General features: G+C 55.8%; 1 protein-coding gene across 1 annotated transcript; it reads left to right on the top strand.

Annotated features, from left to right (window-relative positions):
• The first annotated feature begins 18,355 nt into the window (after window positions 1-18,355).
• On the top strand, window positions 18,356-27,212 carry P2RY2 (purinergic receptor P2Y2). Its single transcript, XM_067289602.1, has 2 exons — window positions 18,356-18,421; window positions 25,437-27,212. Exon 2 carries the CDS (start codon window positions 25,441-25,443, stop codon window positions 26,515-26,517), a length of 1,077 nt encoding a protein of 358 aa, XP_067145703.1. The 5' UTR covers window positions 18,356-18,421; window positions 25,437-25,440; the 3' UTR covers window positions 26,518-27,212.
• Window positions 27,213-27,692: the final 480 nt, after the last annotated feature.

The following is a 27,692-nucleotide window of genomic DNA, read 5'->3' as shown; positions in this document are numbered from 1 at the left end:
AAGAAAGAAAAACAGAGAGAGAGATAGAAAGGGAAAAAGGGAGAGAGAAGAAAAGGAAAAAAGAGAAAAGGAGAGAGAAAGAAGGAAAGAAAAGAAAAACAGGATGAAAAAGAATGAGAGAGAAGGAAAGAATGAGAAAGAGTGAAGGAATGAGAGAAAAGGAATGAGAGGGAGAGGAAGGGAAGGAAGGAAAAAAGGAAGAAAAAAGGAAATAAGGGAAAGGAAGATGAAAGGAAAGAAAAGGAAAAGGGAGAGAAAAAAGTAAGGAAAACTAGAAAGATTGATGAGGAATGAAAGAATGAGAAAAAAAACAAGAGAGAAAGGAAGGAAGGGAAGGAAGAAAGAAAAGAAAAACAGGACAAAAAAGAATGAGAGAATGAAAGAATGAGAAAGTGAAGGAATGAGAGAACAGGAATGAGAGGGAGAGGAAGGGAAGGGAAGGAAGGAAAAAAAGAAAAAAGGAAATAAGGAAGGGAAAGAAAGGAAGATAAAAGGAAAGAAGGAAAGAAAAGGAAAAGGGAGAGGAAAAAAGTAAGGAAAACTAGAAAGATTGATGAAGAATGAAAGAATGAGAAAAAAAGAACAAGAGAGAAAGGAAGGAAGGGAAGGAAGAAAGAAAAGAAAAGAAATTATCCTTAATCGTTGACCGTGAGCTCCTGGGGGATGTTGCAGCCCTTTCCTTCCCTGCCTGCATCTTTGCCAGCTCTCGCCTCCCCGACGGACCGGGCGAGCCGGGAGTCGAGCCTGCGGGATCTGCTCTTCCGCATTGCCAACAAAAAAGCCCGCTTTGCAATGAAAGGCTTTCACATCCCTCCAAAGAAACGGTGGAGCGTGGGACTGAGCACGGAGCCGCTTGGCTTTCCCCACGTGGGGGTGCCATGCGGATGCGAATCGGACCCTGCGCGAAGCCTGGCTCGCGTTGCGCCGAGACGCCGAGGTGAAAATGCAAAATCACAGCGTCACCTGCCACCCGGCCTCGTTGCTCCTGCGATGGTCCGAGAGGCAGATTCTCTTCGGCTGCAAAATCGTTGCCGATTCGCTGACTCCGGGGATGTTTCAGTCGTTTTTGTGACTGTCAGATCAGCCTCAAACTGCCCTGTCTAGCTGTAGTGTGTCTGACTGGCATGATGGTACAGGACAGGCGAAAGGTAACAACTGAGATTGCCCAAACTTTGCCCCTCTGCCATGCAAAAGAGATTATATGGATCAGGAAAAATAAGATTCACACTTCTATGGAGGGATCTTCCTCCTTCATGCCTCTATCGTACCGTTAGTGGAGCTTTTGGAAGCTGGCATACCATAATATGGCATAACACGTAGAGACAATTACAGAATAGTTGAGGTTGGACAAGACCTCTGGAGATCATCTGGTCCAACCCCCCTGCTCAAGCTGGGTCAGCTAGAACCAGTTCTGCCCAACCATGTCCAGTTGGGTTTGGAGTATCTCCAGATACTCCACAATCTCATAATATTGTGTTTTCAGTGGACTACCTGGGAGCACAGATGTTGCTGTCTAAATCGAGGCCTGACTCTGCTGCCCACTCAAGCAGTGAGCAGTGTGTTTGGAGTGAGAAGATCAGGAGGAAGACACGGTTGATCCATGCACTTGGTTGCATGCTCCCATCCCACCAAGCAGCGGTGGGACTCTGCAGAAGAGTTTGCCCGAGTGTGGCACATTCCCAGCTCCAGGTACTGCATTGGTAAATGGCTGCAGTCACTGCTGTGCCCAAACACATGAGGAGACTCCAAAACATCAGCATTTGTAAGGATATCGGGCCCATCTGGCTCCATGGGGTTAACCTGGGAGCCTTAGATGGATGACTTGAGCCTCCTGGGCTTTTTGCACGCTCTGGCACTCCCCAGCTTGGGGCGGGGGGAGGTCACTCTTTGGAGCTTGCTATAACCTGGTGCAAGTTGAAGAAACCTTGAAGTGCCTCTACAGGAGCCCAGGGGCTGAACCAGCCTCCTCCAGGTTAAACTCAGGTGGAACGGAGCGTCCTACAGCTGAGATGATTGCCATGGGGGATAGAGGTCCAGCTGAGCAGTTAGGAAGGGCTGGAAGAGAGCCCGCACCCAGCCGCGGCCCTGCCACATCCTGCTTGGGCCTGTTCCGCTGCATTTCGGTGCAGGAGGCGTTGGTACACCCAGGCTGCTTTGTTCCTCCTGCTCAGCTGTCCTGGCCTCTCCCCATTCCTCGTTCGTAATGTTTACCATACCTGGCGGGTGAGACGGGGATTAATTTCCATGAGAACGCATTGCCCAGAGTAAATATCTCCAAGCACGGAGGCTTGGCAAGATTTTTTTTTTTTTCCCCAAAGCGTTGGCAACTTTCCTGCTCTTTTCCTGGGTGCTCATGACCAGACATGAACGTAAGGCTCCATGGAGGCAAGAGGAATCTACCGCATGCAAGACCCATCTGGAGAAGTCAAAAGTCTTGGGTCCTGGTGTTGGACAACACCAGTGTTGTCTCCTGTCCTGTGAGCTCATCTCAGAGTTGGTGAGCAGATGGGGGAAAGCAAAGAGGGGACCCAAGTGAGATGAGGACTATGCCCGGAGGTCGCAAGTGACAGCTCGCTGCCGTTTTAGCCACCAGGTGGGACTGAATCTGCACGCTGTGGGGCTGCCGTGTTCTGAGCCCCATGAGTCTAGCAGTGAGCAGGCAGAATCCAACCCACAAAATATAACCCCACCAGGTCACATTTAAACACCCGCTGGTCACTTGGCAATGCCGAGTTGCATTACGCTAGCAGCATTTCAGGAGCACAAGATGGAAGGCCACCAATACTACAAGGGCAGGTGAGACCCAAGAAGAGCCTCAAAGAGGCGCCCAGCAACCATCCTGAGGCTCTGGACTATTTTGGCAGCAGGCATGGCCTCATGGGCTGCATCCTCAGGGCCTCCTTTCCCATCAGGGCTCATCCAGGGTGCAGAAGAGACCAGGCTCACCAGGTTAGCCTGGCTCTTGAGAACCATTTTCAGTCCACTGCCATCACTAGAGAAGCCCCCAGTTCTCTCCCGCTGTGACTGAGCAGGCCCAGGCAGAACGCACTGCCATTTCCATGTCTCCTGGGATGGCAGCATGTCCCTGCCCTCTTCCCAGCAACCGGAGAAGCCCTCGCATGCGGAAGCAGGGCTTACAGCTGCTCCTGATCTTGTCTTTCTATTCCTGCTCGTCCTCATCATCTCTACTGACGAGCAGCACCATGGAGCTGGTGTTGAGTGGCATGGGGCTGCCCACACCTCCTCCCCAGCCCAAATCTGCTCATGACCAGAGGTGCTGTGCAGGGGATGGAGGGTTCCTCCTTGGCCAGGGTGGTTTCTCCATGACAGCAATTCAAATGAACTGACTCTGGCCATGGGTGTCCTTTTGTCCAAGCCAAAAACACAGGCAGTGACTTCCTGGGGGTCTTCACTGACACACTTGCTTTGCCCTGGCTCCTAGGGAAATTGGGCATGAGCAATGGGCTCATCCCAGTGGGATCGCATCGCCCCCGGGATGTGGCACACCCAGAGACGGGTGCAGAGCTTTTGGGTGCAGAAGGGCACAGGGGAGGCCCACATCTCTGTTCACCCAGGAGTTGTCACCATCGCTTCTGTGGGGCTGTGACGGGATCTGAAGTGTTGCTGCCACCTGCCTCCGCTGGCTGTGTCTGGGGTTGGGAAAAGGCCAGGTGGCAGGGATTTGTAGGAAGTGGGGGAAGGCTGCGCTCGCACGGTAAGCTGCACGCACGCCTTGCTCGGTCTCCAGGACAGAGCTAAGTGCTCCTGCAAGGTGGGAGCCAGGTGGGCAGTTTGTTGCTAGCTGCTGCGTGGAAGGTTTGTCTGCAGCTCACACCTCCCCCTAATGATAGTCAACATCCTTCTGCAGACCTCCAAGGCCGTAGTCCTTGTCCCACCTCATGCACCATCCTCCCCCAAAGAACAGGTGTAGAAAAGCAGTTTGCTTGCCCAGGGTGGATTTGCAGACACTGGCACAGGAGGTTGTTGGTGCCAGGTGTGGTGGGGAAATTCGAGAGAGATTTCCCTGGACGCCTGTGATTCCTCCCAGGGGTCACATGCAGAGTCCAGGGACAGGAGCATTAGCAAGCCTCTCTCCTCCAGACTTTTCCACGTGACGTGGACATGGACATCCAACTGGGCAGCAGGATCAGTGAAGAGCTCCCACAAGAAGGCCTGTTCAGGCTGCTCAAGGTAGGGGCTGAGCTGCTGAGCTGCTCCTAAAAGCCAGTTGTTGAAGAAGGTCTTCAGAAAGGTGGCCTTCCTGAACTTTACTCAACACCAGTGGCCCATTCTCTGCTGCCTAATTCACACACATAAGATTTTCTGACTGATGGGCTGTGTAGTATCCTTGTTCCTCGAGGGCACTACGTGGGTTTCTGAGACCTCAGAAGGATTAATATAACCATCAGGAAATTATAGCAGTAAGAAAGTGGGGGACAGTAAAAAAAAAGGATGAAAGAAGAGACAAAAGTTCGGTTGTTCCTGCTTGCCTGGCTTCACTATGAGAGGAGACAGAAAGGATGAGGATGGCTTCAAGGTGATGAACGGTACTGAGAAGGCAGACTTGAAGATACGCTTAGGAACAGTGAAATTGGACCCTGAAGCTGCTCAGAGAGGAGCCGTGTTTCACTCTTCACCATGAGATCCTGCTCAGAGATAAAGCAGAGCTGGGGGGCTCAGCAGGCTCCAACAGGGCTCATGAGCTCCACCAGGCATAGAGTCTGACCCCAGAAGCCCTTTCAGTGTTTGCCCTGTTCCCCTGGGCACACTTTGAGTGTCTCCAGCTAGTGGAGACCTGCTGCTCATGGAAGAGATGGGCCAGCTGGTAAGAGATGAGAGGAGAACGCCAGGACAACTCGACAACACAGCCAAAGGAACGAGGGTTATTTAGGGATGGAGGCCCCTCCACCAGCCAGAGAGGTTTCCCCTGCTGCAGACTCCCCATGCAGTGACCATTAGGGCTCTGACCTGCTCTACACATTTGCTTTCTCTCCCTCTGGTTACTGAACAGGGCTGGGGCAGAGATCCAAGCGTGGTTCCTTGATCACCCCGCCTGCCTAATTGCTGGCACGCTCCCTGGCATAGTTTTGTTCACGCCAACTGGCACTCTCCTTGGGCAATCCTTGGGCATGTTTAGAGGCAGAGCAAGAAGTGATAATCCCAGATCGCTTCAGATTCACAGAGGAGAAAAGCCTGACTGGGAGAACCTGACTCCCGGAAGATGCTGTATGCTGTAAGGCAGCTTGATCCTCAGAAAAGAGGAGACCCCATGGTCCATGCTGACCAGACCTCCATCAGCGGTGATGGGAGCTTAGGCAGAAATGCAAATGGAGATGATTATAGGTCGACTGCTAGAGGTAGGATTCTGGCTCTGGAGCTGAGTGCAGCTATGCGCCAGCCTTATTTAATGCACTAACCTATTCCTGTAGGGAAAGGGAAAGCCTGCTAAGTCCATACGGACTGAGGAGGGTGAAAGGAATTGGCCGCTTCACAGCAGCATAGGCAGAGCAGCAAGGAAGACATCGGCTCAACCCCCAGCACGGCTGATGGCAGTGCACAGAGGGGCCGGCAAACGCCAGCCCTCAGCCCGGCATCGCAGGCCAGGTGGGCGACCCAGTCCTCCTCACCCACCAAAAACAACGCTGGCAGAAGCCACCTTGCAGCTACGCTGTCCCATCTCACCACCACCATATTGTCACAGCACGTAGCAATGGCCTCAGGTTCTTGGTCCCTGCTCGAACCTGGGATGAAAGAAAATTATTTGTTAGCTGAACCAGGGGATTTCAGCGTGTGCTAGAGCTGCCGGCCCTGGCTTGTGCAGGAGCACCCCGGCACAGGGCTGCCCCGGCTCCCCGAGCCGTCGTTCCCGTCGTGTGGCCTGAGCAACATGTGCATTCCTGATATAAATTCCTCTGCCCATTCATGCATCGCTGTCTGATGCCACGGCCAGGGCTGCTCTCCCCATTTTTTGTTAATGCATAACTTGAAACTCACTTGGGCACTTTTCTGTGATCGCAATGTTATCTGTTCCCGGGTGAGCGTGTCCCTGCCCCTTGGACCATGGGCATTTTTATCCAAGGGTGGCTGGTACCATGTGAAGGGCACTGGCTGGGGAGGGCTGAGCAGACACATCTGCACGCTGGGGAAGGGTTTCCTGGATCCACATGTCCCTCCAGGGTGGCTGTGGAAAAAGCTGCCTGCTTGGACAGAGGGCGAACAACAAGCTGGAGAGAAGTTCTGCAAAAAAGTGTCTGAGAGTGGTTTAGGGGATCGGGAGCCCAACATGGGGTCAAGGCTTTTACGTGGCTGTGAAAAGCTCACAAGATGTGGGAAGTCCTTCTTCTCCCCATTTCTTCTTATCCCCCATTTACTAGCTGCTTGCAAATACTTAATGGCCTACTGCAAAGGGAAAAGAAATACCTGGACTGCTTTCTGTGTCCGTGGCAGATCAAACAGTGAATAGGGGACCTACATTGGAGCAGAAGGGATTTGGGTTAGATGTAGGGAAAACTCTCTAAGTGAAAGGATAGGGATGCCTTGAATTGATTCCCCGGGAAGGATATGGCATCTCCATCACTGGATGGTTTTAACAACAGACATGTCTGTCAAGAATGGTGCGGCTAGAGGGGGTCCCACCATGGAGCAGGAGGGTGATGGCGATGCCCTTTCTAGCCCTGCTTTTGATGACTCGAAAGGCCAGTTTCCTTGGGAAGAGATGCTTGATCTATAGGGAGCATCCCCAGAGATGTCTGGATTAATGGGGCTTTTCTCATTTTTGGCTCTGTGGCCAAAATTGTTCCCTGACACAAGTGCTGGTGTCCAGCATGGGGGTAGCTGTGTATCCATGAGCATCTGTGCACTCTAGATGGTCACCGTCCCTCCAGCGAGGACCATGGCAAAGCTCTTCTTTCCCCATCTGTGCCACCATGCAGACCCAGGGATGGTGATGCACCTTGGACATGCTTCTGGGAGTGATGTGAGGGTCTCCAAAGCTCATGGAGAACCATGGACCTACCATGGCATCAGCACAAAGGAATCTGCCCTGTCCAGACACTGTGCCATCAAACCTGCTCCCACCTTCACGGCTCAGTGGGAAAGTACTGCAGCAAAAATAAGTGTGAGACCTTCTGGAAGGGGCTTGCATTTTATCTTGTCTCCAAGCAGTTTATTCTACCAATGCTCACTCCCACATACTCGCAAGACAGACGTGTGTCCAAGCGGCCTGGTGTGACATGGACAACAAGGGACACGACCTACCAAGTCCTTATCACCTGTCTTGGGTTCCTCTTGATGGGCAACAGCAAACTGGGTTGTGAACAGAGCTTTTTACACCCTTTAGGATTTGACATGATCCCCGTGCTTCAGTCTTACAAACTTCAGCCTCCACGAGCCTCGAGCGATGCTGCTCGCTGTCTCCTCGTGTTGGGTATCACCATGGCTCCAGGCTGCCTCCCTGCTGAACAGTGGGGTGGAGGCAGCTCACAGGATGTGCCAGCACCTTGTTGCCACCCTCCCGTTATCAGAGCACCGGTCTGCACTGAGGACTCACCTGGGCAGGGGCCGTTTCAGACCATGGCCGTCTGGGCTGGATGGGAATGGCACATTTCCAGCGTTCCCCGTTTGGTGCTCACGCTGCCAACCATGTCCCTGGTTATCAGCCCCGGTCATTCCTGCCACCCTGGCTCCAATGTTTCTCCTGCTGCTTTTCACCCATTCATTTCAACCATTCATCCTTCGCTGAGACCAGCCTTAATATTTCTGTTGCACATCTCTGCAGCTCCCCAGGGGAGCTCTGCCTCCTTCCCTATAGCCATGTGCAGCTGAAGGGAGGAAGAAGCTGTGTCCTGCTAGGAGATTAGCCCCTTCCGACCCCCAAAACCCCTCTGAAGTCCAGGAGAACAGCTATGGGTCAACCAAGGGGAGGTGTGTGCCTTAGGGCCTGAATGTGCTGTTAAAACATTTAAAAATGCATATCAGCCCCAAATTCTGCGAGGACCTTTTCCCTAGGTCAGCAGAGAACGTCGGCATCTCCAAACCAGAGACTGAAGATGACTCTGGCGAGTCTCCTGCCTGCATCGTGGCCGCAAGCCCAAACTTCCCTTCTCGCTCGTTTGCTTCATGCTGTGCACGCTGCCACCATCTCAACCACTGAAGCGATAGTTTGACTGTGAGAATTTCTTCCTTATGAACGTTTTTCACTTGCTGCCGCTTTCGGCCACAACACTTTCACAGCGTAACTCAGCAACGCTCATGTCCCTTCCTCTTTTATTTCTGGGGGACTTCACTATTTGACTCCTTTCCTTTTGTTTCAGTCTTCTCCATGAAAGGGTTGAGACCCCCAACACCGAATATTATATCCAATGGCATAGAAATGAAGCCACGTTGAGGTTTTGCTTGCTTGGACAAGAGGCTGTAGGAGACAAAAGCATCCTTACAGGGAGGCATCCCATCATTTGGGGGTTCCTCCGAGGAAAAGCCCATCCTCAGTTCCAATAAGGGGAAGAAAACAGATGAAGCTCCTAAGAGGAACTACTGGGAGGAGACCAGACACATCTCTCCAGAAATATGAGCTGGGGAATTGTGACCTTCATCATCACTGACAGGACCCAGCTCCAAAGGAAGCGCCAGGAAGGGGGCAGGAGCAGGGGACACCAGGAGATGGTGGATAGAGACCTGGAGGTGCCCACGGTCTGCTGAGGCTCAGGAGGAAGCAAAACTGGGTGAGGATCTGGCAATGCGGCAGGAGCAACGTTCAGCATCTTTCATCCTGCTGCGCAGGGGCTTGGCATGGGTGTAATGCCGGAGCCTCGGCACCCGCGTGGGGAACCAAAACCGCCTGGTTTGGGCTGGAATCAGCGGTAGTGGTTTAGCCCAGCTGTGAATGAATGGGGAAGGCACCCAGGATCAGCTCCGCTCCTTCCTACTTTCGTCTTCTGCCTTTAGTTTTTTTTCATGAAATTATCTTGGTTGGAGGGGCAGTCTTTGAGATACGCAGAGGGGTGAAAACCCTAATATGAAAGTTGTGTCAGGCCCATGTGAAGCAGAATAAACCGAATGGCCCTGAGATTTTTATTCTCGTGGAACAGAGCGTGTGCTGAGGAAAGAGACTGCCGCTCCAGTTATCAGGTCTAATCCCAGCTGCAACATTTTTAACGGTGGGTAATCCCCTAATTTGAATTTCCGGATCTAAAGATACAGGTATATACAGTAGTATGGGTTCAGCCTTTTCTCTGAGCTACTCAGAGCTTGAACATCAGAACGCAGCGCTACGATCTCTACAAACACTAATTTAAGCGATCATTTCGCCTCGGTACAAAAGGCAGAACAGCTTCCAATTGCTCTCCCAAAGCTGAGTTCGTTCAGCCACGGTAGATAATTTCTCAACAGCTTCACCGTAGCACTAAATATACAAGGCGCGCTGGCTAAAAGGTTGCTGTTTTAATACATCGCTCCCGTTTAGCCAGACCCTACGCGATAGAAAGACTTGTCATGTTCCTGAGCGGGTTTCTTCCACTGGTCCGAGCATGTTGCTCCTGCTCTGCGAGAGGTTTTTCTTCTGCGGGAACAGCTGATAGGCTGCAGTGGCAAAGAGCAAAATGCTCTTACCAAGCCCACTCTTACACAATAACCGCTCTGGAGAGCAATTTTTCATCTCTGAGTCATAGGGAAATGAAACAAGAATTTATTCTGTTTTGAACTCTGTGAAAAAGCTAATCCATTTACTCTGGGCATTCGCAAATGCAGACCATGCCTCTGGAAAGTCCCAGCAGTTAGAGTCAGGCAGCAGCCAAAAACATTATAGGCATATAAACGTATAGGTTATAAATATTAGCTAAGCTCAGCTTCGTCACGGCCCTTCAGCCTGTAGAGAAAGGATGTGCATCTGGCAATGCATCACTTAAAAAAGCTCGGAAAAAAAGTCCAGGTCTGCCCGGTGCAAGCAGAGTTGCAGCACGGAGCGATGCCGCTGGGCAGGGCGCTCTCGCCCGTGTGCTCCTCGATGGCTCTATAGCGCGTGCCCTTATTTCTGCTATATGTAAGCACAGGGTGTCCCCGTGCTCCGAGCAAGATGAATTTGCCGGTGGAGGGTGGGAGGGAAACGTTGCGCAGGGATGAAGGCCACAGTGCCGGACGCAGGAGTAGAGGCGGGAGCATCCTTGCCCTTCTCCGAGCATCTCCTTCCCACTGCAAGAGGCTGGACAGTCCCTGGGCTGACCCGGTTCAGACTTTCCCATGCCCTAAACGTGGAGGTAGGATTGGGAGCACAGTGGCCCCAGCAGCCTTCCCTTCTCCAGTGCAGGGACCCCACATGAGCCCGGCATCCGAACCTGCCAGCGCAGGGATACGGTGCGGAGGCTGTTCTCTCGGAGCGGGGCTAAATCCATCCATGCAGACACCACGCAGGCTTCAGATGATGCCGACAGGAGCCAGGTTTGAGCTGTGGGTGTCTATAAGAAGGGTCAGGGCTGGGGGAATTGGGACGTAGCCACCTCTAAAAGCGGCGTGACTTCATGAAACGCCAGCGAAGCAGAGAATATCACCTAATCCTAACCGGGGAGGGCCCACAAAGCATTGCAGGCTCCCCAGACCCCCCCAAAGAAGAGCCCTTTCCACCCAAGGAGGATTCATCCGCATTTTCTTGGGTGGTGAACAGTTGGCCAAAGCTAAAAACTGATTGCAAACTCCTAGTAACTTGTTCTCTCATTTGCCTGACAACAGAATGCAGTGAACTCTTTGGAAAGGAAACTGGACAGCTAGGAGAAGAGGGGAAATAAAGAGTTAACCTGGTTTCTGGCTGCCAGTCCCACAGACGCAATGTCCCACTGCAGCAGTGCTTCTGAGACCTCTCGTGCGTGCTCCAGGGAGGACTGGAGGACCAAGACACGCTTCACAGCTCTTTCAACAACCTGGGGTGGAGCAAGCTCTCAGCGAGTCTGTGAATGATGCCAGATCGGGGAGAGCGGCTGATACCTCAGGAGGTTTGATATGGGCCAATGCAGAGTCCTGCTCCTGGGACACACTGACCTTGGCACTGGTGAAGCCACGTCTGGGCACTGGGTCCAGTTTGGGGCTCCCCGGTGCCAGGTGGACAGTGACAGACTGGAGCGAGCCCAGCACAGCCCCAAGGCGGTCAGGGTTGGAGCCCAGGAGCGAGGAAAAGGCCAAGGAGGATCTCGTTGCTGGTGCAGAGGAGCTGGACTCACCTCGGAGGTGCCCGGTGATGGGACAAGAAACGTGATGGGTTGATAGAAAACAGCACAAGCTGGACCAGGAAAATTCCCATTAGACACTAGAAAAAAATTTCTCCGAGGGTGGTCAAACTCTGGAAAGGGGCCTGGAGAGCAGGGGAATCTCCATCCTTGGTCTATCCTGGACACGACCCTGAACAGCCTGCTCTAAGCTGTCCATGCTTTGAGCAGAGACCCCAGAGGTCCCTTTCAGCCTCAACTTCCAGAGCTTTTTGTTCGCTGCACAGAAAGCCGGGCGATGTGTCATTTCCTCCAGCTGGCAAGAAGACAACTTCCTCCTTAATCAGCGGGCTCTGAGGCCAATGAACTCATTATTTGGCAGGTCCCAAGGGTCCTTCGGCAACCCGTCCTTCGGGAAACACCCTCCACCTGCTACGAGGAGCCTACCTTTCCGCGGGGCTGCCCCGGTGCTTGATGGAGCAGGACGTGGCAGGATGGGCTGGCCGAGAAGATCTAATCGCCAGGTGACTCCATCCTGCCCGGTCGCCCAGGTGCTCGCCTGGGAGCCAAGGAAAAGACGGCAGTATCCGGCCAGGCTTAGCGCCTTGGTCCTGCTGCTTTCACCCTGTTTCTTGGGTTGGTCCTAGAAAGTGGGGAGGAGCCCAGAAACCTGAAAGCGAGGTAGCAAAATGTGCTGATGTGCAAAACGATCCCCTGGCTGCTGTAAACCATGGGGAAATAGCGTGGTGATGTAACTAGCTAACGTAATTTAATTGTTTCGCTTTGTTCGACTGTCATGTTTTTGGCGTAGGCTCTTGAAGCAGCGTCTAGTTGCAATACTTGCGCCGTATCCTCCTTTCAACAGCTTGGGAAACTGAGGCTTGGACTTTTCCTGCAATGTGCAACCAGCATGGCCAAGGAAGCTTGCTCAGATGCAATGATGAGACTTAGGGCATTGGCGGCTACCTAACCCGGGGCGAGAAACCCTCCTGCCAAGCGACGTCTCCACCCATGACCATCCCCGGGTGCCATCTGCCCAGCTCCCGCTGAGCGTCACCCTGCAGTAACAGCAGCTCTCCATCCACTGGAGAAGGTCCCAGGCACCTGGGAGGAGGTCACCACTTGGCGCAGAGCTCATCACCCCATTTCTGGGGACACTGGGCCCGCACCCTGGTCCCTTCATGCTTGTCACATTGCCCAGCTGGAGTTTGGGGTCATTTTAGCAGCTGAATTGCGGAGCGGAGACTCCCCAGATGCTCCAAAGCCAAGTCCTCCCCACTGCCAGGACAGCCTGCCCCGAGATTTGGGCTCAGCCCCGGGGCCGCAGGAAGCGGCAGGGCGTTGCAGTCCAAAATAGCTTCTCCGTTATGCAGGGCAGGGCGCCGAAGAGCGAACCTGGAGGACTCCCCACAAGCAGGAGGGTTTCCTCCCACCGCAGGAAGGCGAGTGACTCACTCCTGCTGCAGCTGGGCGGCCGGGAGGCAGTGCTGGTCGTCCTTATCTGGCTGGAGATAAACGTCCATCTGCTTCCCTTGCAAATACCTGATCCTGCAAAGATCTCTTCCCGTTTTTTTTCTTCTCAGATGATTTATTCGCTCTGAAAACCACAGAGCCCCCAGGGTCCTTGCTGTGGCTCCAAGCGCATCCCGACGCTTTGCCCTCGGTGGCCTGACGTAGCTGCCCTGAAGCCGAGGCATTAAAAAGTCGAACCCAGCTGGTTCCCACGGCTGGAGACACCAGCCTAGGCTTTGTCCAGGCTGCAGGAAGGGTCTTCCTCGCCATCACGGGCCTTTTCTAACCAGGAGGAGGGAAGTCCTAGTCTGGCATTTCCAGGTGCACCAGTTTTAATATGAGCTACCAGCTTGAGGCTAAAGTTGGGGTTTTGTCCCAAATCATGCCTGGGGTGTCCTTGCAACCTGCTAACGTGTGAACTGCCCTCATTTAGCTTCTGGTCACTTATCTCAGCTAAGGTCCAGCTATACCATAGGGGGACCGAAGGTCTGAATTTACGGTGCTTTAGATGTGCCTCGGTCTCTGTCTGGGCTGCGTGATGATGGATGGGATAAGTCTTCAACAGGAGGAAAGCCATCGTGTGCTTTTCATGAGTGCTTTGTGCACGGTCCATCTCTGAGCGTGAATCCGGTGCCACCCACCGCCCTTTCAACTTGCAGCCCGGAAAAGGCCGGCTCGGCATCTCCTTTCCCATAAAGATCTGTCCAAATTATTGGAAGGGAGATCAAGCCATGGCTTGCACCGCATCAAGCTGTGTGCGAAGAGACCATTTGGTGGCTAGATGTCTGAGCCAGGCACAGGTCCAAATTTAATGAAGCGCAAGATGTTAGTATATTTGGGCAGGAAAAAGTAGTGTTTAAACACCAGGACCATCTAGGCAGGGAGTCTCCCTGGGGCTGTCTCGGACTCAAGACCCGATGCCTTTCTAGCAGAGGTCAACCCAAGTGCTATCTCCTGGCTTTCACGAGGGTGAAGTTCAGGTGGCAGCCAAAAATTGGACCTGGTTATCTACGGGTGGGGACGAAACTCCCCGGCGCTCGCCCAGTTTGACGTGGAGCCGCAGTGGGCCAGGCCGTGGTGCTGCTCCGTCACTGCCCTGGGGACACGGGCAGCACCCCTTAGGCACGGTTTATCTTCTATTTTAGAAACAGCCTAGCTGCTACCCATTTCATTAAACGCTCAGTCATTCTCCGCTCGTTTTTAGCTTGGGAACCTGCTCCTTTGATTTCGGGACTGGTGTAGCCAAAAAGCAGGTCTCGTTTTTCCAACAGTGACAGTCGGTGGAATAAGTGTTATTGCCTAACAGAGCTTATTTTGCAAATCGAGACTTTCCGATGCTGCTCAGCCAAGAGCGAGAGGCAGATTTACAAGGAAATAACCAGTTTCCCCGGAGGAATTCACTCCTGCTTAGCTAAGGCTCGTCGACCAGATTTTTCTTCCCGTGCATTGAGGAAGCTGAGCCTGCTCCCGGCCGGGGGATCTCCAGCGCTCGGAGCACCCGTCCGGTGCTTTCGCTCCGGATCGGTCCCAAAGCCAAGGAGCCGGCCTGGGAGACTCCGTCTTAATCCCTGGAACGTGCCCTTTGAAAGCAGGGAGTGGTGGGAGAGTTATTTTAAAGGCGGTGGCCAGGGTCCAACTACGAAACGCCAGCCGGGCCCTAGATAACGATATTGGCCTCCCGACAAGGACGCGATTTGGGAACGAGCCTGGGATGTCGTCTCCCTCCTGGGGGGGGGGTTATCGCCCCCGGGGCAGAGCCGGCAAGGGTGGAAAGATGCCTCCGATCTAACCCCGGCTCCAGCCGACTTTCTCCAGGGCTGGGACAGATGCTCTAAAACCGGAGGCGGCTGCAGAGCCGACGGGAAGGCACCTGCTAGAGGTTTAAGAAAATGCACATCCGCAGTAAAGCACCGAACCACCAGCCGGCTCTTGCCCGGATCCCTTCGGTTTGGGGGTTCGGGAGGGACTCGGCAGAGCCCTTCAACCCGGTGGAAATGTTAACTCGGATGAACGGCGCCGAGGGGCCGCGCACAGGCACCCTCCGTCCTCTCCGGGCACTTTAAGGAGCCACGTGGGGCTCGGAGCAAATGTCTCAGGTTAAGACGGAAAAGCAGCATCCCGCCATCCGGGGGCCGCGCGTCCGTCCGCCCTGCCGCCACCGGGCCGTGCCGGCGCGGATCTCCCCGAGGAGCGAGAGGTTATTTTGGAGCAAGACAGGAAGGAAGCGAATTCAAAAGCCCCTTAAGTGAGAGCAGCTACTTTTTTGGGAAACAAAGGGATTGGGAGGGTGGGACGCCACGCGGGTCTCCGCGCTCTCCGGCCAAGAGCAGGAAAACCGGCCCGGAGAGCCACCGTGAAAGGGCTTTTCCGCCGCCGCGGGAAACTCGCTCCTCGGCATCTCAGCGGTTCACACGCGGCTTTGCCTTGTCCCCGCTCCGCGACCTGGCAGCGGATTTTAAATCCAGCCCTGGCCGGTCCTTCACCGATTCTGCAAATACAGGAACGTGCTTTTTCCACAGCCGCCTCCCTGCCGGGCTCTATTTTGGGCTCAACGGGTCGCTCCGCGCTGCTATTTTTAGGGCGGATTCGGTTTCGGGACAGAGGCTCGAGGGTTGGCCGAGCACCCCGGCACGTGGCGGAGCCATCCCGCCCCGGGAACGTGGCTCCAGGGAAGCCAAAACGAAGTCGCCTCCCGGGAAGCGTTATCTGCCGCACGGGGAGGGAAGTCCCCGCGGGGATTTGCAACCCGCTCCGTCGGATCGGGTCTGCCGGCGCAAAAAAAAAAAAAAAAAGAAGGAAAAGCTGCCCGCGGGACACGTAGGCCTGGCCGGTGGGTTAATTTTAAGCCGCCTTTCCCGGCGGGCCGTGTTTATTTAAGGCCTTGGCGAAGCCGAGCCCTGGGCCACAACGGGTTGCTTGTGCCCGGACCGGCCGGCTCCGCAGCTTGGGAGGTCGCGGTGCCTCTCCGCCAGCCCCTCTCCGCCTCTCCGCTTCTGCCGGCTGGGGAATCACGTGCCCTCGGCAGGGAGGAAGCGAAAGCTGGGCTTAAAAAAAGAAAAACCCTGACCTGCAGCAAAAAATACAACAAAAAATCGGATGCTGAAGTGTAGCGCAAAGCCCTTTTTGCACCGCCGCCCACGGCCGCGGCTCTAGGTGCCCCCGCAGCGGAGCAGCCCCCGCGGCTGCATCTACCCCAGACGCCGGAGCATCCCGGGACGGGGATCCGAAAAAAGCAGCCCTGCCACCCCCAAAGCCCCTCGGACCTCCCCGGGGGCGAACGGGCCCCTGCGATAGCCAGCGATCCTGCCGGAGGGACGGGGGCTCGCGCGGCGCCCCGAAAACGCTCACGGGGAAGGGAGGAGGCAGCGTAAGGGAGTCCGGGCGATCCCGGGGAAACGCGGTGGGTAGCGACTTCCCGGCAGCCCCGTCCTTCCCGTTACTCCCCTTCCCGTGACGCCGGGCGCGATCGCGTTCCTCCCTGCCGGACGACAGGGGAAATGTTTTCGGAGCGCCTTAGGAACCTGTGTCGCTGCCAAAGGCGAGAAAAACGGGAGACGTCGGAGCAACGAGGGGCCGGTTTCCGGCGGCGGCTCTCGAACAGGTAGCGCCGCCCGGGCAAATCATTCATTTCTTTCCAGCTGGATTCGAAACCTCTTTACTCATGCGGCTGGAGCTGCTTTGGAGCAGGTCGAGATGGCAAATGCAGATTTTGGGGTCCCCCTCCAGTTGGGTCACACGAAGGATGGAAAAGACCAAGGCGGATTAAGTTGGCCGTGATACCTACGGGCATCTGCAAACAACCACGGGGTCTCCTGCCTCTTTTCCACCTAAATGAGAGGTGGAAAGGGGGAAAACGCAATATTGGTGGAAGGAAAGGCAGGTTTGAGCATGGGAAACCTGCTGGGCTGCGGGTTCCCGGCAGGGTGATCCGGAAGCCCCCGCCGTGGCGCGAGCTCCAGGGATCGTTTCCCCGCACGCTCCCCGCCGCGGCCGGGCTGGCGGGAGAACCTCTGCTCTCGGTTGTCCCCTTATCAGGCCCAAATAGCTGCGACGTGATGTATTGTTTTCCGTCCTCAAACAAATTACATCAGAAGAAGGAAACAGGCGGCTCTGTGCTTGGCGCGGAGCTTCGGCAGCAGGCGCTCGGCAGCCCGTGCCAAAGCCGGAGCCTCCACTAATGCCTCGTCCCAAATTCGGAAGGGCTTTAAGCCCGGGGGAGCCCGTTTCGACGGGTCCCTTGGAGGAGCGACCTCCTCCTCGCGGCTGAGCCCAGCCCCTGCCAGCTTGCAGCGGAAGAGACGGCAGTTCCCAGAGGAAAACTGGATGCAAGGTCCCAACGCGGGGATGCCGGAGATGCGGGAGATGCAGGGTAGTCCCAGCGAGCCGGGCCGTTCCCGGGGGTGCCCGAGCGGGCTGAGATGCCCCCGGCGTGCCGCGCTGCGTCCCAGGAGGCAAGCTGAGAGCATCGCTTCTCCGTCCTGGAGCAGCATCTCCCCTTCCCAAGTGTGCTGGCTCCCGAGGGATGCTGTCATACCCCCATCCCACCGGAGGAAGCTCTTCTCTAGCACACGCTTTTTGGGAAAACGAGCAAGAAGGGGGGGAGAAGCAAAGCCCAAGCGGCCTCAAAGTCCCCTTAGCACCTAACGACTCGTCCAGCCAGGCCGGAGGCATTTTTCCCTCCCAGCGGAGCCGCTTGCTCTGGCTCCGGGTCCTGTCCCACCCTCCCGGAGTCCTGGGATCCCCTTTCCACCCCTGCCACGGCCCTGCGGGGGTGGGATGCGGTTGGGGTGACGGGGACCAGCTTGGACAGCGGGCAGGTCCCAATCCTGGCCTCGATCCTGGAGCCGGGGTGCAGGCAGGTCCCGGTCCTGGCCCCAATCCCAGCCCTGGTCCCGAGGGCAGGGGGAGGAGGTCTGGCCCCGGTCCCGGCCCTGGGCGGGGGAGGCGGTCTGGCCCCGGTCCCGGCCCCGTGGGGGCGGTCAGGTCCCGATCCCAGCCCCAATCCCGGCCCCGGTCCCGATCCCGACCCCGATCCCGGCCCCGACGGGGCGGTCAGGTCCCGATCCCAGCCCCAATCCCGGCCCCGGAAAGGCGGTCTGGTTCCGGACCTGGTCCCGATCCCGACCCCGATCCCGGCCCCGACGGGGCGGTCAGGTCCCGATCCCAGCCCCAGTCCCGGCCCCGACGGGGGCGGTCTGGCCCCGGTCCCGGCCCCGGTCCCGGCCCCGGGGAGCAGGCAGGTCCCCGTCGCGCGGAGGGGTGGCGGTGCGAGCCGAGCCCCGAGGGGGCGGTCCGGCCGCAGGCCCAGCCCAGCCCCGGCCCGGCCGCGACCCACCTCCCGCCTCCCGCCTCACACACTCCGCGGCGGCGAGGCAGCGGCGGCCGCCGAGCGCAGCGGGGCTCAACCCGACCCGGCCCGGCCCGGCCCGGCCCGGCGAGGGGGCCCGAGCCCGGGCATGGACCTGCCGCCGCCGCCCGCCTGAGCGGGGCGCCGCGATCCGCTCGGCCGGGTTCGGCTCGGATCGGCTCGGATCGGTTCGGCTCGGCTCGGTTCGGCTCGGCTCGGCTCGGTTCGGTTCGGCTCGGCTCGGATCGGCACGACTCCACTCGGATCGGATCGGTTCGGCTCTGCTCGGCTTGGTTCGGTTCGGCTCGGCTCGGTTCGGCTCGACTCGACTCGGCTCCGCTCGGTTCGGCTCCGCTCGGTTCGGCACAACCCGGTGAGCTGCGAGCGAGCGGGGCGCGGGGCACCGTCCCCATCCCCGTCCCCATCCCCGTCCCCGTCCCCATCCCGGGGGTGCCGTGGGGGGTGTGGGGGGGTGCGCAGCGTGGGACACGCACGTGTGCAAACGGCGTGCGTGGGCGACGCACCCGCAGCGTGAGCGTGCGACGGGGTGGCAGCGCGCAGCACGCGCCCGACGCGGCAGCGTGCAACACCTGCCGGCGGGGTAGGAGCACGCACACACACACACACACCTGTGCACGCACGCACACCTGTGCACGCACACGCGTGCAGACCCGGGGCAGAGGTGCGAACCGCGAAAACCCCAAAAACCCTCAAACCGACCCAAGTGACGATGGGGCAGTCGGCGCGCTTCAGCCTCCCTCCGCTCCTCTTTTTTTCCCCCGGCATCGGTTGCTCGCTTACTCGCTGGTTCGCAACCGTCTTCCCCAGCTGCGCGGGGACTCGGCCGGCTGCTTATCCGCGATTTCCGGCACACACCTCCGGCCCCGGCCGAGCTGGCTCTGTCGTCCGCTCAGCCTCGCGGGCTGCGCGCTCGCCTTTGCGCCGCGACCGAAAGCAAGGCCCCGTCTCTGAATCCTTTCTTGGAGCGACGAGCCCCGAAAACGCGCCGGTTCCTGGAGAGCTGCATTTCTGCAGCGGCCGTTTGCTGGGTCGAAGCATCTGCTTTGACCCTCCGCTCCGGTTTTCTTATCGGGTTATTGCAAAACGGGTTCGGTGCGCTCCGAGTTCCTCTTCCTCGTTTGCGGGCGCGCGAAGGAAACCTCGTCCTTCGGCCTCCTTGCTGCGGGATGGAGGAATAAAATGGTCCCGCCGTTACCCGCTAACGGGCCGCGCTCCGGTGTCCCCGTCGCTCCTCGATGGCCCGACTGCCGCTTCCTCCGTTGTTCTCTAGAAAATCTTCGCGGGCGAACGCGGAGTCCGATTTCTCGTGTAAATGATGCAAAAAAAAAGCCCTGCAGCGCTCCTCTTCATCACCAGGACACCTAAAGGATCATGACACCCCGTTTTTTTTAATTTTTCCATCCCCACTGCCTCGGGGGTTTGAGCCCGCTGTAATGCCAGGATCGGGGTCGGCACCCGGGGTGTCCCGGCGCTGCAGCCAGTTTGGGGTGAACCGGGGGGATTTTGGTTTTCGGCTGCCCTCGAAAGCGCAGGCCGTGAGGGAAGGTTGCTTTGGGTTCACCTAAATCAGAGCTGAGGAGTCTGGGGGTTTCTCAGGAGGAGAATTCCCGGAAAAAGTCATTTGGGTCCAACTGCAACATTTCATCTGAGCTGAAACACAAATCAGGAGACGAGATCGTGGGGTTTTTTTTGCAGGTTATTCTATCTTGCATCCAAACTCCCCTTCTCCAGCGTAGGTCTAGTTATGGCCCTCTATTAAGCCAAACCTTCAGAAACCACTTTTCACGGAGAAATATTCCAGCTGTTTGCATCTTTCCCAATATATTGGGGGGGGGGGGGTTGTTGTTTCACTGCGTTAGACCCAAATTCCTTCCTGGCTGCTGCTTCCAAAGCTCCCGTAACCCCGCGCTGCTTCACGGAGGGCTTTTTGCCCTTCTCATTGAGGGGCAGGAGGGGAAACTGAGGCACGGGCCGGCGGGTGCTGGCCGGGGCGAGGACGCTTCAGCAGAGCCGGGGCCCTGGGACGCGTGACGGAGCGCAGCTGAGCGCCCCTCGCGCCGGCTGCTCGTTCGGCCGGGGCTCCACGGGGGTCGGAAGTTGCCGGCTGTTTTCTTGCAGTCGCTGAGGATTTTAACCACGCTCCCGGAGGAGGGAAAGCCGTGCCGGGTTGTTTGTTTGCTTCCCGGCGTCGCGAGCGGTTCCTGCTACGGAGCGGGGATTTTGATGAGTCCACGAAATGCCTGCAATGTCCGCGAAATGCCTACGGATCAGGGCAGGGAAAACACCCACGCTCTGCTTCTGGCCCTTGCGAGAACGGCAGGGAAATGGGCAGGGAAAGGCCATAAATGCAGCGCATCGTTTCCCCCCCCTCCCCGGTGCGAGACCCCGGGAGCTGCGTTTGCAATCCGTGCAGCCAGGGCTGCTTGCAGCTGCGCGGCTCCACGGCCCTGCCAGGAAATGCATCGGCATTAATTATTCCCATTAAACCTCATCCAAGCCCTGCGCAAATTCACTTATTCGTCGCGGCCGCGATTTGGTTTTGCTTCGGTGATTTTGGTCCTGCTGCTGGACTCCCCGGCACAACCCCACCACCACCACCACCACCACCACCACCACCACCAAGACAGCTGGGAGGGCGGCGGGGTCACTGAGAAAAGGGGCAAAAAAGAGGATTAAACCCCTTTACTCGGTGATTCGACGCACAACCGCATCTCTCCTCCGTCGCCCTGCCTTGGCCCTGGGAGCTGCAAGTCGCTCGGGCACCCGTGACCTTGGTGCGTGCTCTCCTCCGCCGACAGCCCCCTCCTTCCCTTATTTACTCATCCAAATATCCTCATGCAGATACCGTTACAGGAGTATTTTGGGATACCAGCATCACATGTACGTGCCGGGGGGAATATATACGTGAGCAAAAGCAAGGGCGTATGAGACTTGGGATTGCAACGCAGACCCGCTGCGGCCGCCAGTGCCTTCTTGCACCCTTCTTCTCTCCGGCACCGTGGTCGGAGGTACCTGCAGGTTGGCGCGGCTGGACGGGGTGCTGCAATGCCCCCCCCTCTGCTGGCCCCCTCGTTTCTTAGGTGAAGAGCTTTTTCCTGTTTTCTGTGAAAAGAAACAAGGCCTGTGGGATAAACAGGCTCTTCCAGCAGCCAGCCCAAAGCCCGGCTGCAAAGAGAGGGATGGAGTGAGCCGGTCCGGCCGGTGCAGCCAGGTTCATCCGGACCCGGCACGTGGTCCAAACCGGAGGAGCCAACCCACGGGGGCGATGCCCTGAGCTTGCTGTGCCCAGGTGACCAGAGGGTGCATAAAAAAGTGTGCGCAGTCATCTGCATCCGTACGGTAGAAAAAAAAAACATGGGAAGAGCCCGGTGGAAGCAGATGCGACTGGTCCTCACCGAAGCATTGGGAGGGATTTGCTTTTAGAAGTCCCAGAAGTATTTTTCCTGCTTGGTTTCCTCGGGCAAAGAGTGCTGCCTCCCTTTGCTTTCTCCCTCCCCGCCGTCCCTGCCTGCCCCAGCTGGGGCTCAATGCATCGCTATAAGATCTGGCACGCTTGTCATCCCGCCCGTAGGCAGAGGAAAGGGCGGCCGCCGGCTTTTGTGTCTCCCCATGGCTTGGCTGGCCGCGTCCTTTCCGGCTCACTCGCCACGGATGTAACGGGGTCGGGGGCGAACGGGGTGGACCGCAGCCCCGACAGACACAGCGGGTTTTGTCCCAGGAATCCTGCGCATCTGGGCAAAACTCAAATGGAAAAAAAAAGAAAAAAAAAAAAGGGAAGGCTTTTGCATTTCCGAAAGAGCGAAGAAGGAGGGCAGCGCGGCAAGGACAAGGCCGCCTTGTGAGCGAGGGTTTTGTCTCCCTGATTACGCCAACCAGAAAGCCCCATTTGCTCTTTCTCTCGAAGGAGGCGATGTGGATCTTGGCACGTCCGCGTCGAGGGCTCTGTACGGCTTGGGGCAGCCCGCGTGCCCCTAAATGCTGGAGGAGATTCCCCGTGTCGTCTTACAGACGGGTTCCGAATGAGCTGTGATTTGGAGCTGGCACTGCAGGAGCTTGCCAGGAGGAGATAAGTTGTGGGAACAGGCTGGATGCCGAAAGATGGGGTGTCCAGGGAAACGTTAGGGGAGCTTTGCCTTTCTGCTGCGTTTCAGCGTGGCAGATTCACTGATGCAAGGCAAAATAGCTCATAAAGCAAGCAGCCCCACTGCAGTGTGCCATAAGCCCCCAGCTGCAAGCCGAAGGGAGACGGATGGGTGCCGAGGCTGCCGCTGGTGGTGGCAGAGTGGCCACCAGGCCCAGACCCTTGTTTGAGGGCTTCATGGGTCTTTGGTTGTTCCCCTGCACCAGTTTCTCTAAAAATTGCCCTGAAAGGTGTCCTCTGGGCAAGGACATAGCCTAACTCAAGCCAGGGTGAAGGTAGGAACTTGGGGCTTGCAGCTGTTTTCAAAGGCTTGATGAAATGGGGAAGAACCGCAGATGGGCTGGCAAGCAGAGGACTCTTGCCTGCTCCCAGTGTCGCTAGCGCTGGAGAACAGCATCAGTGATAGCAATATCCCCGCTTGGCTCACAGGGCGCCAGGGGCTCCCCACATGTGAGACTGAGGTTTCTGGAGCGCCGTAGACCTTCCCCGGGCCTTTTTGAACATCTCTTGGATGGCCTGCTTCTTCACGGTGGCCTGTTCAAACCATTTCATCCGCTGCCAGGTCTGTGGGGAACTGCTGTGTCTTTGGCTCCAGATCTGCAAAGCTAGGAGCGAAGGAAGAAGTCAGGGAAATAAGCAGCAGAAAAGTGTTTTCATGTTTCCCTGAGCGTTCCTGGACACCTCCATCTGCAGGGGGAAAAATATTCGTGGAGGATAGTTGAGCGAAGTATCTGCCTGAGTGAGAAGGAAGGAGAAGAACCAGGCATGAGAAAAAGCAGAACCTGCCAGACCAGGGATGGTGTAGGATGTGTCTCAGTTCCTTGTGTTGAGAACAGAGTGGTTTCCAAAGTTATATTTGGATTTTTGCAGATATTGCAGGTTAGGCAGGGAAGGAGCGTGTGGTTTCTTCCCACATTCCTGGGACGCGCGAGCCTCGGCCGACAAAGCTTGTGGTCTGCTTCCCAAACGCGTTCAACGGGATGAGCAAGCGGAGGGAAACATCAGTGGGGAGCGTTTCTGTGCCACATCTGTGGAGGCCGGGCAAGAACTGGCTCTGTCTAATCCACCCCCGGGAGCAAGCGGTTGGGGTTATTCCGTGTGATGAAGGGTTGGAGGGATCGCTTCACTCCTTCTCCGTCCGATATGAGTTGTCAGGGTGCTTTCTCTGCAGTGGATCTTTGCTTCAGGCAGAGATAGTCTCAGCTGATGGCTTCTAGGAGCACAGCGTTGCCTCCTCCTTGCTCAGGACCTCTTGTTTCACGTAGCATAGTGGTGCCGGGTTAGAGCTGCGCACTGTCACCTAAAGCCACGCAGGGATTTGGACGCTAAGGGCGCGTACCGGGCTCAGCAAAATCATACGAGAGCACCTTTACCCAAATCCTTCGTCCTGCGCTCGCTCCTGCTCGCCGAGCTCCTGCAGTGGATTCGTCTGCCCGTGACCCCATTTCTGCCGGCTCCCCTCCAGCTGCACCAGCTTCACCAGCCGCCTCCGAGCCCCTCCTGCCTCTGCCTTTGTGCACGGGGAGATGAAAGCGGAGACTGTTTCAGGACTTTTTCCAAAGGGGTGCTTTCAAAGGGACGGTTGTCGTTAGCCGTGCGAGTCGTAGACATGGGGACAATAGTCATTTCAGTCCGGTTTGGGCAGCTGGCCAGCAAGGCGGACTGGATTACCTCTCCCAGAAGTGGGCCCTGGGGCTGCTACATCCTCCGGGCTTAGCTAGAGGACCACGATGCACATGACGGTTGGTTTCTGCTTCCTCCCTGGTGTTTGGGTTCCCCTTTGATTCTTACCCAGCGTTAGTGGGGAGGATTTTAATAGGTTCGGCCTCGTTCAGCTCGGGGAAAACCGCTGGGCTGCTTGACGAAGCCCTGCGTCACCGGGTATTTGCAGCCAGCTCTGTGTCGGGATTGCAATGGGGTGCAGCAGCGCTGGGCCGTCAAGGGAATTGCTGCCCATCACCCGGGATCAAACCAGCTCATTTTGCAAAAAAGCAAGGCAAATCCGTTTTGTTTTGCAGCCTGGCCGATGGACTTGCTAAGTGATCGTGTGTTGGTTTGATCGTGGGCTGTCCCCGGCATACAAAAGGGCCCTTGTTCCTCCTAAAACAGTGCAATGCCAGACTGTGCACGTCTGCAGTGACCATTTGTAGCCTATTTTTCCAGCCTCAGCCAGTCATTCACGTGTGTGAACTGGCCTTTTGCAAGCATGGATGGACTTTCTGGTGGTGGCGATGCTGGAGAGGCAGTTCTCAAGGCCAGAGAGCAGGACCAGCCAAATGGTCACCATCATCCCAAGACGAGCAAAACCCTGCACTTTCCTTTCCGTAGCCCCTTGGTATTAAAAAAAAATCAGCAACAACAAACCAACTCTTTCCTCCTAAATCCAGATAGGGCGACTAAAGGGTGAAGGTGGAGGACGCACTCCCTTTGGCAAGCTTATTACAGGGGTCTCCAGATGCTGTGGTGATGTTTGCTCTACCAGAAGGACCTGAAGGACCTGTGAAATCACTGCCCTGCCAGTCACAAGACTGCTTTCTGAAGAATGCAGTTCCCTTTTCTGCCTTTTCTGCCTGTGGTTTTGTAGGATGCACATTTCACAGTGCTCAGCTGTGTCTCTTCTTGTGGATGGTTGACCACAGAACGGAGCATACTTCCCGTTCTGTAGCTGAGGAGACCAGATTTGGTCCTGCCAGGAAAGGTGGTTTGGGGCACTGAAATAGGCTGCAGAAGGTCCAAGTTTGACACCCAGGTATGACCTGGATTTCTTGGCGACCTTAGACCAGTTTGGTTCCTTCTCTGTGCTGCAGATGTAAAATGAGGAAAAATAAAACTCCCTTTATCTGCTAGACCTTAAGTCCTACACGTGAGGGGCTACCTTGCTTGTGTGTACACCCAGCACAACGAGGCCCTGACCTCAATAGGGACACGATGTCCTGGCACGAGATATGCACTGCCACCGCTTGAGTCACTGTCACGTGCGTTGCGATGGCATTGCCTGCCACACAGTGAGCCATACTTATGGGTAGCTTTCAGATAGGCACACCCAAGCGCAGATGGCAACATCTACAGGAGGAGAGGGGAAGTGTGCAAATATCATAGTAACGATGAAAATGCTGAGTTCTGCAATGCACCACATCGTTGCAGCAGTGGGGTCTTCTCATCTTTTCCACCTCTTCCAGGGAATCCTCACCTCTGTGTCCTTACCACCTCTTTCCTTTCCCCCCAGGGTGATGGCGAACTTAGCAGCTGCACAGGCCTGGACCGGAATCGTCAACACCTCCTCGGTCACAAGCAGCACAGGAAACAACACATACAAGTGTGTGTTTGATGAGGACTTCAAGTACGTCCTGCTGCCTGTCTCCTATGGCATCGTGTGTGTGGTGGGGCTGTTCCTCAACCTGCTGGCCCTCTATGTCTTCATCTTCAGGATCAAGACATGGAACGCCTCAACCACGTACATGTTCAACCTGGCCGTGTCTGACACGCTCTACGTGGTCTCCCTGCCCCTCCTGGTGTACTACTATGCCATGGGGGACAACTGGCCGTTCAGCGTGGGCTTGTGTAAGATAGTTCGCTTCCTGTTTTACACCAACCTGTACTGCAGCATCCTTTTCCTCCTCTGCATCAGCATCCATCGATTCCTGGGCATCTGCTTCCCGCTGAAGTCCCTGCAGTGGGGGCATGTTCGCTATGCCCGGAGAGTGTCGGTCATCGTGTGGGTGGTCACTGTGGTGTGCCAGTCGCCTGTTCTCTTCTTTGTCACCACCAGCATGAAGCGCGACAGTGTCACCTGCCACGACACGTCCAGTCAGGACCTCTTTGGCCAGTTTGTCATTTACAGTTCGGTGATGTTGGTGCTTCTCTTCTGCATCCCCTTCCTCATCATCATCGTATGCTATTGCCTAATGGCGCGGAAACTGCTACAGCCCACACGGGGTATCTCCCGGATGTCCCAATCCAAAAAGAAGTCAGTTAAGATGATAATCATAGTCCTGATGGTCTTCATCGTTTGCTTTCTTCCTTTCCACATCACTCGTACCTTGTACTACTCCTTCCGGAGCTGGGACTTAAGTTGTCAGACCCTCAATGCTATCAATTTAGCCTATAAGGTGACCAGGCCCCTAGCTAGCACCAACAGTTGCTTGGATCCCATTTTATATTTCTTAGCAGGACAAAGATTTGTGAAGTTTGCAGGCAACAAAATGCCAGGGAAACCCCAAAATGAAATGGCCTTGGGAATCGTGCCCAATGCTCACCTGAAAAACAGCAATGACACAGACACAATATCCAAGGATGGGAAATCCTAGCTCTTCTCCATCACATTACGGTGAGTACCCTCTCCCCAGTGGAAGGGTTTCTCCTGTGTGTGAAGGGAGCTGGTGATGCCTTGGGTCTTCCAAGGCCTGTGGTGGTTTGCAGTGCCCTGGCTTGCACCCACTTCAGCATGGTCCGTGTTAAATGCACTCCTGTGCAAGCTGCCATTTCGAACATTTTTTAAGGAAGACGCTGCTGTGGTTATACCAAGAAACTCCATATCTGTGTTTCTTCTGCCAAAGCTGCCCATCTGCTCAACACCGAATGGCATCTCCCCAACAGTGAATGTCGGTGACCTCTATGATGGTGGCAAAATGTGCTAGAAAATCACGGCCTGGATATTTAAGATTGTTTTCTAAACCAGAAACTTTTCATGCAGAAGGCCTCCGAAAACTGAAGAAATACATTTGCCTTTCTCCAGATTCCCCGGCATATTGTTAGCAAGTGTTTATCAGAAGTTTTGTGTGTCTTGGCAAGGGAAGAAAGGCTTTCGATTGATGAGGAGCGTCAGCTGTGGTTTTAATAAACAGGTCGATAAAAATATCAAGTGCAAATACCACCTGCTGCAGGGAAGGGACTCTCACAACTTTGACAGCCCTTAAGAAATGTTCCCCCAGCTTCTGCCCTTGCCTTTGCTGGACTAGCCAGGAAGGGATTTTGAAGTCTTGTCCAAGGGCTGCTTTGCCATTAAAGGGGTTGCTGGTGGGGTGATACTCTCCATCCCACAGGGGCTTGCTGGTATCAGCAAGTAGGTCCTCTGCAGCCTCCTCCATGAAGAAGCACGAGTGGAGTTAACGTCCTGCTCACCAGAGACCTGCTAGTGCTTTGCCACCCGACAACATCCACCTTTGAAAGGCTTTTAGCAACACGTAGTGTTGTCTCAGCTGCTACCTTTAATAATCATCTCCAGCTCATTAAAACTTAAGGGGGGTTGAGATCTTTATGCCTTGTTTTTAACCCTCTTATTAATGACTCATGTTTCCAGCAAAGGAGCGTAGACCGGTGCCCGTACCCTCAGCTAAGTGCTGCCATGTCCTCGTTGCTGCTCAGAGACGACAGCCCTTAGCAGCTTTCCATGACCCAAAGAGCTGCTGAAATCCTGCACAGATCCTGCTGTCCAGTCTCCCCATAATCCAGTGCTCAGCGTATCCCTCACTGACAGCATGGA

The sequence above is a fragment of the Apteryx mantelli genome, chromosome 1 (assembly GCF_036417845.1).
Source record: "Apteryx mantelli isolate bAptMan1 chromosome 1, bAptMan1.hap1, whole genome shotgun sequence".
NCBI lineage: Eukaryota > Metazoa > Chordata > Aves > Apterygiformes > Apterygidae > Apteryx > Apteryx mantelli.
The sequence above is the reverse complement of the archived record's forward strand: the minus strand, read 5'-3'. Positions and strand labels throughout refer to the sequence as shown.

Excerpts from the sequence above, each read along its gene's own strand:
- P2RY2 (XM_067289602.1), top strand. The coding sequence starts at position 25,441 with ATGGCGAACTTAGCAGCTGCACAGGCCTGGACCGGAATCGTCAACACC.